This window comes from Leptodactylus fuscus, chromosome 2 (assembly GCF_031893055.1).
Source record: "Leptodactylus fuscus isolate aLepFus1 chromosome 2, aLepFus1.hap2, whole genome shotgun sequence".
In the NCBI taxonomy this organism is placed as follows: domain Eukaryota; kingdom Metazoa; phylum Chordata; class Amphibia; order Anura; family Leptodactylidae; genus Leptodactylus; species Leptodactylus fuscus.
Window position 1 is genome coordinate 217,112,319 of NC_134266.1, and position 20,453 is coordinate 217,132,771.

A 20,453-nucleotide genomic window follows, 5' to 3' on the forward strand; every position below is an offset into this window, starting at 1 on the left:
GCAAGCTTCAGTCAGGTTCCGTTCTGGAGCAGACATACCATAGAATAAGCATTTGGAAACCAAGTAGCCCATAAAGTAAAGTGTTGTACATGGGCCACCTGTTGTCAGCTGAAAGCTAAGGTTTACACTTGCGCCTTGTGTCATTCATATCTGATGTGGGACCTGAACGACAAAGAGCGAATCCGCCAAAAGAGCGGTCCGCCGTTTTTATACTGCAGTACTCTTCGCTCTTACGGAGACTCTGACGCAGATCTGAACAAAGCCTAACTTGTATGATCCCTATGGTCAGTAGTCAGTAGCCAAATCTGACATGTGGAAAGATAAAGAGGATTCCTGCTGTGCAGTGTACATTCTTGTCTCCATAAGATTTCCTTACAGACAGGGCAAGTATAGGCACAGTAAGCATGCGCTCATAACTACACCTAAAGAAAATAATGTAGCTTACACGAAAATATATATAAAAACACATCTAAACATTGTACATGCATATGTATATTACCGTATATATTAATTCAGTATATTACTGAGTGAGTGATAGGAGAATACATAGAAATAGAAAGGGGAATGCGTATATGGCCAGAGAATTTCTATCATTATTGTATATAAAACAAGCATATACTGTATAATAAAAAATATATAGAAAAAAAATTAGGGCAACACGGTGGCTCAGTGGTTAGCACTGCAGCCTTGCAGCGCTGGAGTCCTGGGTTCAAATCCCACTAGGAACAACATCTGCATGGAGTTTATATGTTCTCCCCGTGTTTATGGGGATTTCCTCACATTCTACAAAAAGACATACTGATAGGAAAAAAAAAAAATGTACATTATGATCCCTTTATGGGGCTCACACTCTACATTAAAAAAAAATATAGAGAGAAAAACATAAAACATCACAAACAGGAGATCCACGAAGGACATTCGCATTTCCTGCAACTCTCATAGGAAACAGTTGGCCTGGACCTGGGGTCGTACCGTATTGGAGTCAAATGTGGCAGTCATTCTGTGCCTACAGGCTCCTGAGATGTCATAGTGATGTGGGATGTAAATCTCCTCATTGCTATGGCTGGGGATGGTAATTCTCACTTTGCAAATATAGGTGAATAAAGAATATGCAAATCTCCTCTGTGCCAAAACTAAACAAAATGGTGTTTGTTATTCAAAGACAATATAATACGTGAATATCTTTTTCTTTGTACCACACTGATGAATATTCCAGGTAGTTTTGGTAATGTTTTATTATTTATGATGGTAGAAACTTAAGAGGTAATAACAATTGCACTGCAAAATTGCAAAATAATGTATTATATAGTTAGTATCTTTGTGAAGACCTGAAATAACTAATATTGTGTCCGTACAGGTAGATATCTGATGCATGATATATATATATGGACAAGGTTACTGCTACAACAAGAATAATACAATAAATATAAATGTGTAGTGGTCAACAAAAACTACTATGGATTTTTGAAGAATTCAGTCCTGCTTACCTCAGTATATCTAAAGGGATTTGTAGGCTAACAGTATTGATGATCTATCTTAAGGTTAGGCCAGCAATATCTGATCGGTGGTGGTCTGACACTCGGCAATCACTCTAATCGTCTGAGCAGCTGATACACAGACAATGGAGCAGGAAGCAGACAGATCTGATCTCTCTGTAGTGACTGGGCTCACTGAGTCACTGCAGCTTAGTTCCTATTCAAGTACAAGGGAGCTGATCTGCAGTACCTGTTCTGACCACTACACAAAGAACAGTGCTGTCTGCTTCCTGACCCAATCTCTGTATATATGCTGCACAGAACAGCCAATTCATGGGGATCTCATATGTTAAACCCTCACCAATCTGATAGTGATCTGATTATTAGTATAGGTCATCACTATTATTACCCTGAAAATCCACTTTAAAGCATGTACATCATAATACTGCTCCATTCATGAAGAAATCATTCCTGCATAGCACAGCATATCTTACCATATGAATATCACTTCAAGTCCTGATGTTATCTAGTATACATGACACAATGAATGCATGAACACTAATGGTATAAGTAGAATTCCTTATAATACTGGTAGAAAAAGAATAGATGCTGATGAAGAGTTTTCAAGCCGGCGACCATATAAAACATTTCGTAGAAAGCCAGGAGGAGACTCCACTTCATGCTTGCTCTGCAGGTTTCCTTTCTCACTTACTTAGGCTGGTCTTAAACGACCGTAATGTAAGTCTGCAAATGGTCCGCCATTGAGGGTTTTCAATGGTAGACCATTTGCGGACACATTATATTCAATGTGGCCTCTTACACCACTGGATATTTTATCCGTGGTGTGGCCGGGCCGCAACCGTGGTCCGCAATTTATAGGACATGTCTGTAATGGCCATGAATTGAGGCACCGCACGGACTCGGTGAGTGCGGCAGGACACGGACATCTGCGGAGTCTATGTTGCCGATCAGCAACTTGCGGACCGTACATTCAATACGGTCGTGTAAGACCAGCCTTACTCTGTTATAGAAGACTCCATGTCCATATCTGTGTTTGTGTGATGTTCTAAAATGAAAAAAAAAAGAAATGGGAACAGAGCACCACCATATATCGCAATCTCATATTCCAAATAAGATCACCTTAGGTAGAGATTTACACATGAAAAGTTGTGTCTTATGTTTTATGTACACAAAAAGCCGCTTGCACAGCCCCTAGATAACCACAGAGATACAGAGGTCTGTATAGGAGCTGTATACAGAAAACTAGAGGAAAGGGGCTATCTGGTTTCTAACATTGATGGCCTATCCATAGGATAGATCTTCAATATTAGATCTACAGGGGTCCAACAACTGGAACCCCTGCAGATCTATTTTTTACATACTGCGAGCTGCGCTGGTCACTCGCCATTACAGGGTGTACGGTGAATGAGCAGTGTGGCTCGTGGTATGTAAATATAATTGAGTCGTCCTGTCTCAGTAGCAGTGATCTGTGGGGGTCCCAGGTGTTGGAGATCTAATAATAATAATCTCCATTTCATAAGAATAGGCCATCAATGTTAGAAACTGGATAACCCCTTTAAATCAAAACTATTTGCACAGTTGCCTTTTTTAAGTACTTGAGCAATATGAGGGGACAGGAGGAGGAGGAAAGTAGCGTAAGCTATTGTAGTTGGCTTGTGGAAACTATGACCGAGGTGCACCTCCACTGCACATATGATAATGGTACTACCTTTCTGTTAGTGAATTAGTAAGAGAGGTTTGCAGCTCAAATGGCTAAAAGAAAAAGACTAGACGGAGTTACCGTATATGATCTAAGGGCTCGTTCACACGGTGGGGCGGATTTTGGCACCACAGTTGGGCGGAGTCGGCACCACGGTTGGGCGGAGTCGGCACCACAACCATCGCGGTCGCGACTTTCCCCTCCAGAGTCGGCTCAAATGAATGGGCCGACTCTGGAGGTTGCTGCCGCCAGGCGGAATCCGCCTGAAGAAAGGGTAGCTCGCTTCTTTTTTCCGCTAGCAGCAACATGCCGCTAGCGGCAAAAAAGAACGCTAGTGGTCTTCATAGACCACTGTTGTATGGAGGCGGATTTTGAGGCAAAATTAACTGTCAAAATCTGCCTCCTTGCCCCCCGTGTGAACTAGTCCTAACAGCAAATAGTCTTGTTGTACCACTAGATACATGTTCTTTACTTCTGTAGTGTGTAGCAATTCCAAAAACATTGCTTGGTTTATTGTTATGTTCTGACTTAAAGAGATTCGGTCATTACCTGTGCCAAGTCCAGATCTTTATATCACTCGATAGGCACTGCTCCACTGATTTCAGCACAGTTGGAATTTTTTCCAGGTTTGCCAGGTTCTTATTACATTTGAAATTCAAGAATATAGTTAAAGAGGACCTTTCACCATCTCCACCAACTTCAACTCTTTGCATCCTTCAATAAGTGACAATTCACTGATTTTGGTACAGGTGGAATTTTTTCTCTAGCCCACTCCGCTCCTGAGCAATCAGTGTTGTTACTTTTAGCACCCAATAAGGTAATTATTAGAGATCAGTGAGTACTATTCGAAACTCCCTTTTCGAATAGCACGCACCCATAGGAATGAATGGACGCAGCTGGCACGCAGGGGGTTAAGCGGCCAGCCACCGGCAAAGTCTGCGTGCCGGCCGCTTCCATTCATTCCTATGGGTGCGTGCTATTCGAAACGGCCGTTTCGAATAGTACTTGCTCATCTCTAGTTTATGCTTTCTACAGTTAAGTGGATGATCCCAGGATGTCTACTCCAGACTCAGGACAGCCCATCTGACAATCTGACTATTTAGCAACACTGATTGCTCAGGAACAGTGGGGGGTAGAGAAAAAAATTTCAACTGCGCTAGAATCAGTGGAGCGGCAACTATTAAAAGAGTTGGTGAATGTGATGAAAGGTCCTCTTTAAACTGACATGTTATTGGAGTTGACAGGTACTATGTAAAATGCTCAGTTACCTGTTGTTAGAGAACCACAGTTTGCTGAGACTTTACTCCTATCTTCATTGCTTGAGAAAAATTCTTGTTCAGTCTTATCCAAGTCCTGGAGTATTTCTTTGATGCAGCTGTTCAGATCATATTCAGCTTTTTGTTCAGATACCTGGGACATGCCAGACTGGTCTACAAATTGACTTTCGTGCAATGTTGTTGGTGGAGCTACCATAACACCCAAATCTTCACTGTGTCCATTCATCCCTTCACTGCCTGTATCTTCTGTGAAGGGTAATGTGTCTTCATCCTTGTCAGCTTCACACAATATTACTGTCACTTCCGAGTCTGAGGTGTCTGAGCTGCATGAAGTCACACATTCATCTGAAAGCTGCTCTACCGAGTCAGAAGAAGGTTTCTCTAGATCTTCATCTGTATCAGAATCTGGGGCAGTGTGGCGTCTGATACGGGAGACAGCCTCCCTGAGATCTTTGGCATAGTAATTTGGTCTTCTTGAATACACTTTCCTTAGGCCCATAGATAAAGATGTTTGATCCGTCGGAGATTGTAAGCACACATCACTCCTTGTCTGCCTCGGCTGTATCTCAGGCTCCTCACATAAATGAGGATTTGTGGAACGTGGTGCATGTTTTGTAGGTTTGCAGCTCTTCTCTTTCCATTGATTTTCTGTAGGGAGATCTTCCTCTTTGTTCATTGACGTTACAGGATTTTCTTCGCTTGTCGTCTTTTCAGTGACCATGGATATTGTTTTTGGCTTAAAAAGACATTTTTCCTCCACTGATTCAACTAACCTACCCTCATCTTGTTGTAACCTTTCCAAATCATGTATATCCAATGTTTCAGCTGATGTCTTACAGTTCTGCTCACTTACAAGACTTTCCACATCTTCTTGTGTCTGCTTGTTCATGGCTGTATCAAGTTCTTCACTGTCAGACACTACACCTGGGCACAGACTCCCTCCAACGCAGTGTACCGTAGACGGATGGCTTTCCTGGGAGTTTGGTGTTGTTAGAATTTGATCATTTTGAACCATTATGTTAGATGGTTTCGAGCACTCTTCATTGTTACTTGTGTTCTGCATGTCAGGAATAAGCACATTTGGTTCTGGTCCCAATTCTCTCATCTCTTCCGTCCCATTATTAGACATTGGGCTATTAGATCTGTGTACACTATCATTACTACTCAGTGAAGTAGCAGGAGGAGGATCCTCTAAAATACACGGCATTTCTTTATAATTCCGGATCTTAGATTCTTTTCTATTATTTACATTCTTAATTGATACCTCGGGTTCTTGCTTATTAAATATGTCCCCTCCATCAGCATTAATGTCTTCTGTTAAGGGTCTGTTGCATTTGTGCTGATCTCGAGCCTCACTAAGATAGTCTAATTCTCCAATGGAAAGCCCTAAAATGCGGACTGCTCTTTCTTTGAGGGTTGAGGCCTGTCCTCCTGTAGACATCTGATTGCCATGCTGTGTCTTAGAATGGTTCTTCTGAGGAAATGGTTGTAATGGTAAACTTGAACTAGGCTTTGGCTCTGAAGTTGAGTGTAGGACACTCTCTTTCTTGTCATGGTTCTTAGAGGGACCACGAACAGCCAAGGATTCCCCTTTAGATTTCTCATTAGATACAAATTTTACTTGTTCCATTAGTGGTGGAAAAATATACTCTGCTCTAACAACTACGCAGGTTGCATCAATAACAAAAAGGCCCTCACCCTCATTAGATAACGTCGGCTGACTTTTTTCGGCTATGACGTCTTTAGCTTGACTTCTTCCTAGATCACTGTGACGTATGTGAGGATGTTCAGATGTATTGAATTTCTTACTAAATTTCAGATTATCGGGGTTTCTCCAACGGTTATGATCACGGCTCCTCCCTGGTAAAGTGTTAACATTTCCAGGCTCTCTCCATCTAGGAAATTCTGGATCCTGATAAGGTATTCTTTGCTTTCTAGGATCACCATGTTTTGTTTCTTCCTGCATATATGGCTTCATATATTGTTTTTTCAGGGGAAGAGTGTGACTGTATCGCCCATAATCAGTCTTATTTATTGGAGACTTTGGAGGACCTCTTGCCTTTGATTCTTTGCTGGATACAACCCTTAATGGCCGTTTCCATTCATGTCCTTGCTCGCCATCGTGTTTACTACTGTTTATGTGATCTCCTCTGATCCTTTTATCAGCATTTTGAAAATTTCCACTCGCATAGCTGAAACCCAACTCTCGTGGCAGTCTGACTCCGTGCAGAGGAATTGGTGGTCGACCATCAAAGTGAGGGATTGATCGTTGGCTGTTATTTGTAATGGTCATACTTTTTCTTTTTGTTAATTCACTTTCTTCATATATTGCTTTGCTACCTGTGTACAATGTATATGGCATCTTTGTGTCCCTTTGAAGAGGGAATGAAACGGTTCCATATATCAGGTTATCAGTTTGTAAGTCAAGATCAGACTTGGTTTTTGGAAAATTAGGTATATTGGTAGAAAGAGGTGAATTTCTGCCTTCTACACTTTCATATATGTGATCAAGAAATTCATCAGAGTTCGGTCCTGTCCATGAGCTATGAGCTCGAGGAAGTTTTCTGCCTTGTATTATGTTCTGCCAAGCTGGGTCAATCTTTTGCTTTTCCTTCGCTTCCACTTTATTCTCCTGTATGTTTGTACTTGGGGTTGAATTTGTCTTGGCAGCTCTGGTGCTTTCCACACTATACCTTGGCACTTTTTCTCTTCTTTCTTGACAGTCCTCAATGTCATGTAGAGAAAGAACATGAGTACTTGGATTTTGTCTGAATTCCTTAGTGTGATTTCCTTTTTCTTTGTTAATAGGGAAGATACGATGTGGGTAATCATAAGAAGGAGGAGGAACATAAGGTGGGGGAACTTTTCTTTTTCTTAAGTGTGGTTGATTTTCTTTGAGGACTTCCTGTTTGTGATTTATTGAGGAGATTTGCTCCACGTACATTTTATTTACTTTGTCCTGACAGCTCTCTGAAATAGTTGGATTAGTTCCTCCTGATTTAGTGGATTTGACAAGCTTAGACCACCAACTTCTCTTTTCCTGACTTGTATCTCCGGAATTTATCATAGCTGGTTTAGTTTTCTCAGTCTCGGGATATGCCATCTTGGCTGTTTGTGATAGAAGTTGATTTTGTAGAGCTTTGGGCAGATTGTGTAAAGGTTCCCACTCATCATATTTTAGCTCTTTCATCTTTTTTTCCAATATATAATCTGCTTCCCATTTACCATAAATAGAGTCCATCTGTATTAGCTTCCCTTTTTGTCTCCGCTTACTAGAATAGGAATGGTTTATCATTTCTCCATATGGATCTCCAGGCAACTTTTGTCTTTTCCTCTCATATTCAGCAGCAGGCGTTCTGGCTATACTGTTGTCCCATTTATATTGGAACTGCTGTCTTATTTGTGCATCACTTCTCCTATCAGTATTTTGATCCATTCTTCCTAGTGTGGAACTTCGATGACCTGGCTGCAGACTGGAACTCCAGTTGGTTGAATCTTGCAAAACTGTCCCCTGCGGCAATCTTGTGGTAGACCATTGTCTGTAGGGAGACTGGGCTGTCATTGGTGCTTTGTTAAGATACCTTAAAAAAAATCATTAAATATGTTATATTTCAGCTTACAATAACTTTCAAACTACAAATAATAATAATAATAATAATAATAATAATAATAATAATAATAATAATAATAATAATAATAAAATAATATTTTTTTATCTATTAACTATTTTTGTCACTCCCTAGCTATTACCTTCTATTTCAATGATTTCATATGTTGTACTTGTGTACTTTGGGCCTTTTGTTGCCTGTAATATCTTTTAATGTGCCATCCTTGTTGTCAGGCAAGACCTGATTATAATAATCATAAATGTATTTATACTTTGTGTTTCCATTAACTATATGGCAGTATGAAGTAATTCCTTAATATGCCGCCCTTATACTAGTATTATGAGATATATAGATGATCAAACAAACATGCATTATTATAAAGGTACTGTAAACATGACTGAGACCTGTCAACAAACTGGCAAGCACTATCTTTTATACAGACTTAAAAATGATCATTGTTCGCACCATATTTCCTATTGTAAATAGGGGATGTGCTGCAGACCCTGTTCCATCTTTAGGCATATCAAATTATTATAATAAAGGGAAAGTGTCACCAGCAAATGACCTATTGTTTAAATCACGTTTTTATGTTAAACATGTTTTGTAACAATACATGAAGATGTTATTTTTAATCTTCCATATTATTATCTATAGATAATAAGAATCTTGGAATTACCTCAAAGCCTAAAATAGTTAGTGACTTCCTGACTCCTGGAGATGGATCATGGACCATAGACACAACAGTCTGGAGCAAACCTTATTCATTTTAATAGAAGAGGCAGAAGATGTTCTGAGACCTGTGTATTGTAATTGGTGGATATTGTGTCTTATCTACATTTGTATGATAGCTGTGATCATCTACAAGACCCTTTTAACACATTGGTGTACCCAGTGCAAAAGGTTTCATAAGTGGGCACCGCATTACTACAAGTTAGACATACCTAACCCACAATAATAGTATAATGCTCACACACTGTAATGCCCCTACAGTGGCATCACATAGTAACCTGTCCCACCCAGTAGCCATTCAGACATATTATAATGTACCCCTTTAGTTGCCCTCACATTATAAAGTCCCTCTCCTGGTGCCCCCATAGTTTCATAGTGGCCCCTACACACATTATACCTATTATTATACTCTGGAGCCTTCTCAGACCCCACAGTATAATGAGCGGAATCCCAAGGGAGGTGATTACACATAAACTGCATTACTCACCTCTTCTGGGTTCCAGTGCCGGTCTTCATGTCTTGTCTGGTCTCAGAGATGTCATGAACGCCTGTGATCAGGCCTCAGCATTAATTTCGGTCAAGCTGGTGTTATAACATATAATTACGACATTTGTGATATCTCCAGACCAGAAGAAGCCTGAAGATCAGCACCAGAACCCAAAGGAGGTGAGTAGCACTGTTTGCCCAAGAAATACTCTCAGAGACTGTCCTGCTGTCCCAAGGGCCCTCACGCTACCTTAGGGCCCTGTGGGGAAATGGCCCTGATCACATGTATGCTGAGAAGTGAGGTGGCTGCTGCAAAAAAATCTCTTACAGAAAACAGGAAGTCTCAGCATATCATTTAGCTTAGTGGTCCAAGTCAGAATTGCAGAGTTTTATATATATATATATATATATATATATATATATATATATATATATATATATATATACAGTCCTATGAAAAAGTTTGGGCACCCCTATTAATCTTAATCATTTTTAGTTCTAAATATTTTGGTGTTTGCAACAGCCATTTCAGTTTGATATATCTAATAACTGATGGACACAGTAATATTTCAGGATTGAAATGAGGTTTATTGTACTAACAGAAAATGCGCAATATGCATTAAACCAAAATTTGACCGGTGCAAAAGTATGGGCACCTCAACAGAAAAGTGACATTAATATTTAGTAGATCCTCCTTTTGCAAAGATAACAGCCTCTAGTCGCTTCCTGTAGCTTTTAATCAGTTCTGGGATCATGGATGAAGGTATTTTGGACCATTCCTCTTTACAAAACAATTCAAGTTCAGTTAAGTTTGATGGTCGCCGAGCATAGACAGCCCGCTTCAAATCATCCCACAGATGTTCAATGATATTCAGGTCTGGGGACTGGGATGGCCATTCCAGAACATTGTAATTGTTCCTCTGCATGAATGCCTGAGTCGATTTGGAGCGGTGTTTTGGATCATTGTCTTGCTGAAATATCCATCCCCGGCGTAACTTCAACTTCATCACTGATTCTTGAACATTATTCTCAAGAATCTGCTGATACTGAGTGGAATCCATGCGACCCTCAACTTTAACAAGATTCCCGATGCCGGCATTGGCCACACAGCCCCAAAGCATGATGGAACCTCCACCAAATTTTACAGTGGGTAGCATGTGTTTTTCTTGGAATGCTGTTTTTTTTGGACGCCATGCATAATGCCTTTTTGTATGACCAAACAACTCAATCTTTGTTTCATCAGTCCACAGGACCTTCTTCCAAAATGAAGCTGGCTTGTCCAAATCTGCTTTTGCATACCTCAGGCGACTGTTTGTGGCATGCTTGCAGAAACGGCTTCTTTCTCATCACTCTCCCATACAGCTTCTACTTGTGCAAAGTGCGCTGTATAGTTGACCGATGCACAGTGACACCATCTGCAGCAAGATGATGCTGCAGCTCTTTGGAGGTGGTCTGTGGATTGTCCTTGACTGTTCTCACCATTCTTCTTCTCTGCCTTTCTGATATTTTTCTTGGCCTGCCACTTCTGGGCTTAACAAGAACTGTCCCTGTAGTCTTCTATTTCCATACTATGTTCCTCACAGAGGAAACTGACAGGTTAAATCTCTGAGACAACTTTTTGTATCCTTCCCCTGAACAACTATGTTGAACAATCTTTGTTTTCAGATCATTTGAGAGCGGGCTGTCCATTCTCGGCGACCATCAAACTTAACTGAACTTGAATTGTTTTGTAAAGAGGAATGGTCCAAAATACCTTCATCCAGGATCCCGGAACTGATTAAAAGCTACAGGAAGTGACTAGAGGCTGTTATCTTTGCAAAAGGAGGATCTACTAAATATTAATGTCACTTTTCTGTTGAGGTGCCCATACTTTTGCACCGGTCAAATTTTGGTTTAATGCATATTGCGCATTTTCTGTTAGTACAATAAACCTCATTTCAATCCTGAAATATTACTGTGTCCATCAGTTATTAGATATATCAAACTGAAATGGCTGTTGCAAACACCAAAATATTTAGAACTAAAAATGATTAAGAATAATAGGGGTGCCCAAACTTTTTCATAGGACTGTATATATATATATATAATGGAAAATGTTTTAAAAACTCACTAAACGTTATTTTAAAATATTTTTAACATAAAACTTGATTTAAAAAATAGGTAATTTTCTGGTGACACAATTGTTTGTGTAAAGGCCCTATAAACATATATCAGTTGATTGCATTTGTTGTCGGGTGTATAAAAAGACCCTTAGACTAATATGTGTCCAGACTGTTCCATCTTTACTAGGGAAATAATCATTGACACTGTAGAAACTGATCTACTGACATCCCACAATAAGCTACAAGTGTAGAGGTGCTGTAAGATACTGGACGTTAGGTATAGGTGAGCCATCACTGAGACTGGGCTGGCATCATCCATCATCCTTCTGTCCTTGCTCAACCTATCACACAGAAATCATCCTTAGAGATCTGCCAGCCACAAAAGACGAACCACAATACTAATCTTATAGACAGTTTTATTTAAACTTATGTGAATTGGTTGTCACTCACAATTTTCATTTTACAAATAACTATAGAAGAATTCAGTGTAAATTATATTATATTTCTATAAAAACTATAAGACTACTACAACATGACAAATACATATATGAGCTTGTATGTGCCTTGCCTAGTTGTAAAATAACATCGGCTACTACTGAGAATGATCTTCTCTGCAGTATATACTAATACTTCAGGACTTAGTACAATGCAATGACATTTTCATACTTAGTGGAATCAGAAACTATTATCACCTGGATAGAAGGTCTCCGACATCCCGAGGGACACTGCTCCACCTGAGCTCTGCCGGGCTGGCCTATATATCATTCCTCCACCCGGGTGGAATATGTTTAGTTTTGATCTTAACTTCAAAGGGCGCAAGCAAATTAAATCTTACAACTTCTATTTAATAAGATAGAGCACAGGAGCAATAAAACTCTACCTGTCTAAATATAAAACTACGTTAATGCCCATGAACTTGTACATTATATATGATGCACTCTACACATGGGCACTCCGTATATACCATATAGAATGTCAGTAGTCTGAGTCTGTGTATTGTTCTTCATTACATGTTATATTTTACATAGTAAAGATGACTGGGCAGGGTTTTGCTCTTGTATCATGTCTGCACAATGTAATTGTAAAATCTGTACATGCTGTATAGACAGAAGTTCAGCCTCTGAAGCAAAATATATATCTGACCTGTTTCGCAACCGCTCATTTGTATGCTATATGTACATACTGAACTCTGCAGATGTGCCCTAGGCCCTCTATACCAGTCTGGTTACAACATGTTGTACATTATTCCTATAGAGGTGTATAATCTGTGAGCTTCTGTCACAAAATGGCTTTCCATTTTACGTAAATAACGTATATAAAGATTTGGGTCAATTTGTGCATCAGTCTTAGGGTGCATGCACACTACGTAACGCCGGGCGTGTATGAGAGCCGTACACGCCGGCATTACAGCAGACTGCCGAACACTTCCCATTCACTTCAATGGGAGCGCTCGTAACAGCGGCGTTTACGAGCGCTCCCATTGAAGTGAATGGGAAGTGTTCGGCAGCCCTGCTGTAACGCCGGCGTGTACGGCTCTCATACACGCCCGGCGTTACGTAGTGTGCATGCACCCTTAATATCTCTGCAGCATCTCACACCAACATGGACAGTAGGGCTGGCGTTAAGAGAGGCAAACTGGGCAAATGCCCAAGGCCCCCGTCTCATAAGAGGCCTCGAGATCCGCAGCACCAGACGTTTGGTCTGGTGACTCAGATCAGGTCAGCCTCATTAACAATTGCATAGCACGCCGATATCATGGACATCTATACCAGCACAGGGAGCTACAAAGTTCCTGCTCTGACATAGATGACTATGGAGAAGATGGGGGGGGGGGCACATACTTATAATAGTTCCCCCAGTACATTAACTATTAATAGTTCCTTTTTATAAATCCCTCCATACATAATAGATCCCCTAGTCTTATTAATAGACTTTCCTTATAAATAGCTCCCCTAAATATAAATATTATAAAATAAAGGGAACACCGAAATAACACATCCTAGATCTGAATGAATAAAATATTCTCATTGAATACTTTGTTCTGTACAAAGCTGATTGTGATGACAACAAAATCACACAAAAATCATCAATGGAAATCAAATTTATTAACTAATGGAGGCCTGGATTTAGGGTCACCCCCAAAATTAAAGTGGAAATATACACTACAGGCTGATCCAACTTTGATGTAATGTCCTTAATACATGTCAAAATGAGGCTCAGTAATGTGTGAGGCCTCCACGTGCCTGTATGACCTCCCTACAACGCCTGGGCATTCTCCTGATGAGGTTTCGGATGGTCTCCTGAGGGATCTCCTACCAGACATGGACTAAAGAATCTGCCCGGTGTGGAAGGATTGGACCTCAATCTTTGGCCCTATGCACATCTGCATTCAGGTTTCTGTTTGGGGAGTCTGCTTGGGGGCCCCCCAAATGGAAACCTCTATGTATAAAAAAGCGGTTACCTAAGGAAATCCACGGACCCCGTAGACTATAATGGGGTCCATGTGGTTTCCGCTCGGTTTCTGCACAAAACATGTGGAGAGAAAAGTGCTGCTTGCATTGACTAAAGTTAATATAGTGAGCAATGGAAAATATAAAATACAATATGAATGGTGGATTTGCTGGTCCTTCACATTCACATACAATCAGTATCTCTCATCCTGCAATAGACAAGCCCTAATACAGCAATATGGATGGGAAATGATAAAAGGCCTTAATAATAAAACAGGGTTGGCACTTAAAGAGTTAAATCCTCAGCTGTTTATGTCACTATGGTAACTGCAGCCACTTACAGCCAATAGGATTGCGGGATCTGAGTTTGAAAAATCAGTTGGCCGGTGTCAGTTCCTCGGTGATGGAGATGGAGGTGAGCGCTCGGCTCTGCACAGCGAGGTGGTAAGAGAGCGGGGTCTAATCCTAATACTGAAGACCCTCTCATATATTACACATATTATACATAGGTGGGGGATGGGGTGACGTGTCAGTATTAGCCTCTGTTCACATGAGCCTCATTGCACATTGTTATGCTCATTTATATAACACATACAAGACATTTCTGTAATATTTCTCCCTCTGGCCGGTGGAATCCGTTTTCATCAGTTTTCTCTGATCAGTCAGGTTTGTGTTGTTATGTGTCAGACAGAACAGCGCAGTCAGCTCTGCTATTCCACATAGTTAGGAGAACTCGACCTATAGGCTCAGCAGATAGCAAAAACATGGCTGCTATATACCTGTAGTATACCTATATATACCTGTAGTCAGTATATAGACAGTATGGTTATTTTTATTTTATAGGAAATTATTATAACCTGAAATGTAAACTGCAGTATATACTTGTACACTAGTGACCTATAGGTGATATACACCTGATGCAATGGAGACATCCACCAGAGGTTTATAGCAGCAATATTATCAGATGTAATGTGAACAGAGTCTAAGGCTATGCTCACACTACCATTGTCAATGTGTTTTGTTGCCATCCATCATAAGATGACAGCAAAGGACATTAACTGTAACAGACACATGCGGAGCCCCCCCTGTCTGTGTCCAGATCCACTGACTCCAATGTAAACAACGTAATGGTCGCTGTCTTCTGTCATATTTCATTACTTTTACCATGGAGCATGCACAACTTTTCTGCCATCAGAAAACTGAAAATCATGACAGAAGAAAGCTCCCATTATGTTTATACATTGGGGTGAATGCAGACAGACAGGAGGGGCCATTTACATCTGTCATTTTATGTCTGTTGCTCTCATCCTGTGATGGGATTAGTGACTAATAACATTGCTTATACTTGTAGCTCTGCATCCCCCCTTCCACCCTGTCAGGTTCTCCATCTTAACATAAATGTTGTTGGTGTCTAACTTACACGGTCTTATTACTATTTTATTTTTTTTACAAAGGACAAAACAGAATGAAAACAGTATCAAGGTACCCGGTATGTAATGTCTATATATATCTAATATGTGTATATCTTTATTTTATGAGACTATATTAGTCATGTCTGTAAGGGGGCGGTCACACTACCGATGGTGACTGCTCAGCAGTGTCCGTGGCTATTGTCCGTACAAGATTTCAGTAACGGACACTAGCCGGTCTGTTTACAATTTCCATTAATTTCAATGGGATTTTATCTTGTGTCCTTTAGTGTCCGTTTACAACCATGTCCGTTTTTTCAATCAGACAAAAAAAATTCTACATGCAGGACTTGTCTGTCTGTTTGAAAAAACAGACAGCAAGCGTCCATTATTTTTTTTTAACATTGAGGTCTGTGGGCAACGGACATATAATGGACAGTAACTGATAAGTAACTGATAGCCATCAATTTATGATAGGTGTCCGTTTTTTGTTTTTTTTTTTTAAACGGACACCTTCTGAGCGGACACCAATGGTAGTGTGAGCCCTATCTAATAGTGACTATTCAGAATTCTGAATGTTTATGGTGTCTATATGTCCATAGATGAATATATTAATAGATGAATATATATATACAGTTAGGGCCAGAAATATTTGGACAGTGACACAATTTTCGCGAGTTGGGCTCTGCATGCCACCACATTGGTTTTGAAATGAAACCTCTACAACAGAATTCAAGTGCAGATTGTAACGTTTAATTTGAAGGGTTGAACAAAAATATCTGATAGAAAATGTAGGAATTCTACACATTTCTTTACAAACACTCCACATTTTAGGAGCTCAAAAGTAATTGGACAAATAAACATAACCCAAACAAAATATTTTTATTTTCAATATTTTGTTGCGAATCCTTTGGAGGCAATCACTGCCTTAAGTTTGGAACCCATGGACATCACCAAACGCTGGGTTTCCTCCTTCTTAATGCTTTGCCAGGCCTTTACAGCCGCAGCCTTCAGGTCTTGCTTGTTTGTGGGTCTTTCCGCCTTAAGTCTGGATTTGAGCAAGTGAAATGCATGCTCAATTGGGTTAAGATCTGGTGATGGACTTGGCCATTGCAGAATGTTCCACTTTTTTGCACTCATGAACTCCTGGGTAGCTTTGGCTGTATGCTTGGGGTCATTGTCCATCTGTACTATGAAGCGCCGTCCGATCAACTTGGCAGCATTTGGCTGAATCTGGGCTGAAGGTATATCCCGGTACACTTCAGAATTCATCCGGCTACTCTTGTCTGCTGTTATGTCATCAATAAACACAAGTGACCCAGTGCCATTGAAAGCCATGCATGCTCATGCCATCACGTTGCCTCCACCATGTTTTACAGAGGATGTGGTGTGCCTTGGATCATGTGCCGTTCCCTTTCTTCTCCAAACTTTTTTCTTCCCATCATTCTGGTACAGGTTGATCTTTGTCTCATCTGTCTATAGAATACTTTTCCAGACCTGAGCTGGCTTCTTGAGGTGTTTTTCAGCAAATTTAACTGGCCTGTCTATTTTTGGAATTGATGAATGGTTTGCATCTAGATGTGAACCCTTTGTATTTACTTTCATGGAGTCTTTTCTTTACTGTTGACTTTGAGACAGATACACCTACTTCACTGAGAGTGTTCTGGACTTCAGTTGATGTTGTGAACGGGTTCTTCTTGACCAAAGAAAGTATGCGGCGATCATCCACCACTGTTGTCATCCGTGGACGCCCAGGCCTTTTTGAGTTCCCAAGCTCACCAGTCAATTCCTTTTTTCTTAGAATGTACCCGACTGTTGATTTTGCTACTCCAAGCATGTCTGCTATCTCTCTGATGGATTTTTTCTTTTTTTTCAGCCTCAGGATGTTCTGCTTCACCTTAATTGAGAGTTCCTTTGACCGCATGTTGTCTGGTCACAGCAACAGCTTCCAAATGCAAAACCACACACCTGGAATCAACCCCAGACCTTTTAACTACTTCATTGATTACAGGTTTACGAGGGAGACACCTTCAGAGTTAATTGCAGCCCTTAGAGTCCATTGTCCAATTACTTTTGATCCCTTGAAAAAGAGGAGGCTATGCATTACAGAGCTATGATTCCTAAAACCTTTCTCCAATTTGGATGTGGAAACTCTCATATTGCAGCTGGGAGTGTGCACTTTCAGCCCATATTATATATATAATTGTATTTCTGAACATGTTTTAGTAAACACCTAAAATAACAAAACTTGTGTCACTGTCCAAATATTTCTGGCCCTAACTGTATATATATATATATATATATATATATATATATATATATATATACATATATACAGGGTGTCACAAAAAAAATGTATACACACTTCAGCAATTATTTATTCTTCCTTTACAGACTGAACCCATTAAACCGAGTGATGGCATACAGACTTGACTTTGAAGAAAGGAAATTTATTCTAAAATGCTACTGGAAGTATGAAAATGGGTTCAGTCTGTAAAGAAAGAATAAATAATTGAGTTATCAGCTGCTAAAATGTGTATACATTTTTTTGGGACACCCTGTGTATATATATATATATATATATATATATATATATATACACACAGGGTGTCCCAAAAAAATGTATACACATTTTAGCAGCTGATAACTCAATTATTTATTCTTTCTTTACAGACTGAACCCATTTTCATACTTCCAGTAGCATTTTAGAATAAATTTCCTTTCTTCAAAGTCAAGTCTGTATGCCATGTATATATAAAACGTATAGCTCCCAGCGGCAAGGCAGGTGGGAGGGGCAGTAAAAATTTGATGCCCTGGAAGTGTCCCTGACGCCGGGAGCAATAGGGTGGAGGTATTCAATTGAGCATATTCGCTCATCTCTAATGTAATTCCTCTGTTGTGCCACTAATGATCTGTTTTTCACTGTATTCAGCAGAGGTGGTGTGATCGGGGCTGGGTGGAGGAGGTAGTAGGCACTGCCTGGCAATTCATTTGAATTGATGGACAGCTCCTGCTAAGATTTCTGGCATGTTGCTAGCATGAGCCAAGATTGCTGTATATCAGATGTAACAGATTTACTGATCACAGTTGGATTGCTCTACTGCCTGCGTTGTTGTATTGTGGTGACAGGCAATTAACTTGGATTGTCAGTTAATTGGATTGACTTGGATTTTCACCTGAAAGGCTGCAAAGCACCTGCCTCCCCCATCTCCACCAGCCCCCTATGCTGCTGCCTACAATGAAAAAATCATTGGTGGCGCAGTGAAGGAAGACGCTGCCATTCATTTCTTCTGCTGAGTTCTGGAGTGTGGAATATGCCAGACTTACTCTTACAGACTGTTCTATTTGTGTAGAACCATATTTATGTATTAGGGCTCGTTCACATCTGTGCCCAGGGTCTCCGTACTGCAGGTTTCCGTTTCCTGCATAAAACAGAGCAGGAGACGGAAACCTGCAGGACTGTTTCTCACCCATTCATTTGAAAGGGTGAGAAAGATGTCCGGCCATGAGCGGCGGTGAGCGTTTTATGCTTTCCGCCGCGAAACCGGGTTTTATAATCCGGACACAGAGTCGGACATGCAGTACATATATATGTAGTTAGATATGTCTGTTTATAGTTTAACTTATATAGCTTGTTTTGTTTAAAAACTGTTTATATTGAGTATGTGCAGTGAATAGCAAGTATTCAAATGCAATGTTGTGTGACAAACACATTACTCTTTTTTTTTTTTGTATAACAAGGTACAAGTTACACTAAAACAGGGAGACTGCCATCAGGAGTCCAGCAGGGGGGATAAAAAAAAGTAGGGGGAATGGTGGGAGAAGGGGAGGAGTAGAGAGTGTAAGTTAGGGAATGTAGACAGGGAGTGACGAGGAGAGTAATAGGAGGAGAAGGGGTGGGAGCAAGGAGAAGGAACGGTAGCAGGGGTAGTAAGGAGAAACAACAATGGAGCCTGAAGGTAGATACCTATGATTGGTACTAGTGTGGGGGGAATGTAAAGTCCATGGGTCATTATGGAGGTAGAGGTGTAGTGCAGCTGGGCTGCCAAATGTGAAGTTTGCGTGCTTAAGGCTATTGGAAAATACAGTAGGATATTGAAATATATGGAGTTTGGGTGTCCAACTATGTGAGTGTCTGTTTTGTAGATAACCACAGGGTCCACGTTTTCAGAAAGGTCAATCTGGTCATGGGATTCCAAGCTCCTCCATCCAGAATATATCACTAATCTTATAGACCCACTGTGAGAAGGAGGGAAGGGAGTGAGTCTTCCAATGAGAAGGAATCAGGAGCTTGGCTGTAGTAGGTGGGCAGTGAAATCATTTTCCTGAGTTTATAGTGTTCATGGGGAAGCCATAACAGAATACGTTCAGGCGAAGAAGGGATTTGCTTGGAGCAAATTAGATTAGTGGTGTAGCATTTTGTCTCAGAAGGGTCGGATCATCGGGCATCACCACCAGATGTGTAAGAGACTACCTGCCGCCTCTTGACAGCACCAGCAGGTATCTGGGATAGAAAGGTCAATGCCATGTAACCATAACAGAGTCTTATACTACTATATGAGCAGTTTGAAAGAGTTTTCCTGTGTTTGGACACAGCGAGAGAAACTGGTAATTGGCCAGAATCCTTCTATGATCGCTAGTGGAAAAGGATAATTCTAGTTCCTCTTCCCATATCATCAGGAACTCAGGTTTGGGGTTAGCAGGTATTTATAGAGTTTGAAGCAAACTCCCTTTAGTTGTGGGTAGGCCCCTGCCAAGACAACAACTTCTTGGTCAAATGTTGTGAAAGGTAGCATTCGCATGTGGTTGTGAAATCTGATTGCTGCATGAAATTTCTCAGGATCGGGCTTGGTTTTTTGTAGTAACTGGGAAGTCATAGGTGGGGAGTTCCTAATGAAAAACTTGGACAGAGAGTGTTGCCACAAACTATTCCAGAAAGTAGGTTGTACAAATTTCTTAGGGTTAATCATATAGTGGAGTAGGTCTAAGGGCAGGGTAGGTCGTGATGCAGAAACCAAGGAGTATGTTTTCTGGAGAGTGTGCCTGGTTGTGATTATACCATGGAGAAGGGGATTAGTAGTAGGGGTAAGAGTTAGGATACCCCAGACTGATAGTTTGTCTGATATGGACATGTGGGAGGTTTCGAGTTGTATAATTCAGTATAGTACAGTGCTCCAATTCATGGGTGTGGTAATAG

The 20,453-nt window shown here is 40.6% G+C and overlaps 1 protein-coding gene across 1 annotated transcript in view; it reads right to left on the minus strand.

Annotated features, from left to right (window-relative positions):
* Positions 1 to 2,491: 2,491 nt before the first annotated feature.
* Positions 2,492 to 20,453, minus strand: part of DDN (dendrin) — a 30,791-nt gene continuing 12,829 nt past the window's right edge. Inside the window, exons 3-4 of the mRNA XM_075263136.1 lie at positions 4,464 to 8,053; positions 2,492 to 2,541 (exon numbers count right to left, since the gene is read on the minus strand). Of these exons, the coding sequence (XP_075119237.1) occupies positions 2,492 to 2,541; positions 4,464 to 8,053 (3,640 nt within the window). The remainder of the gene's footprint in view (positions 2,542 to 4,463; positions 8,054 to 20,453) is intronic.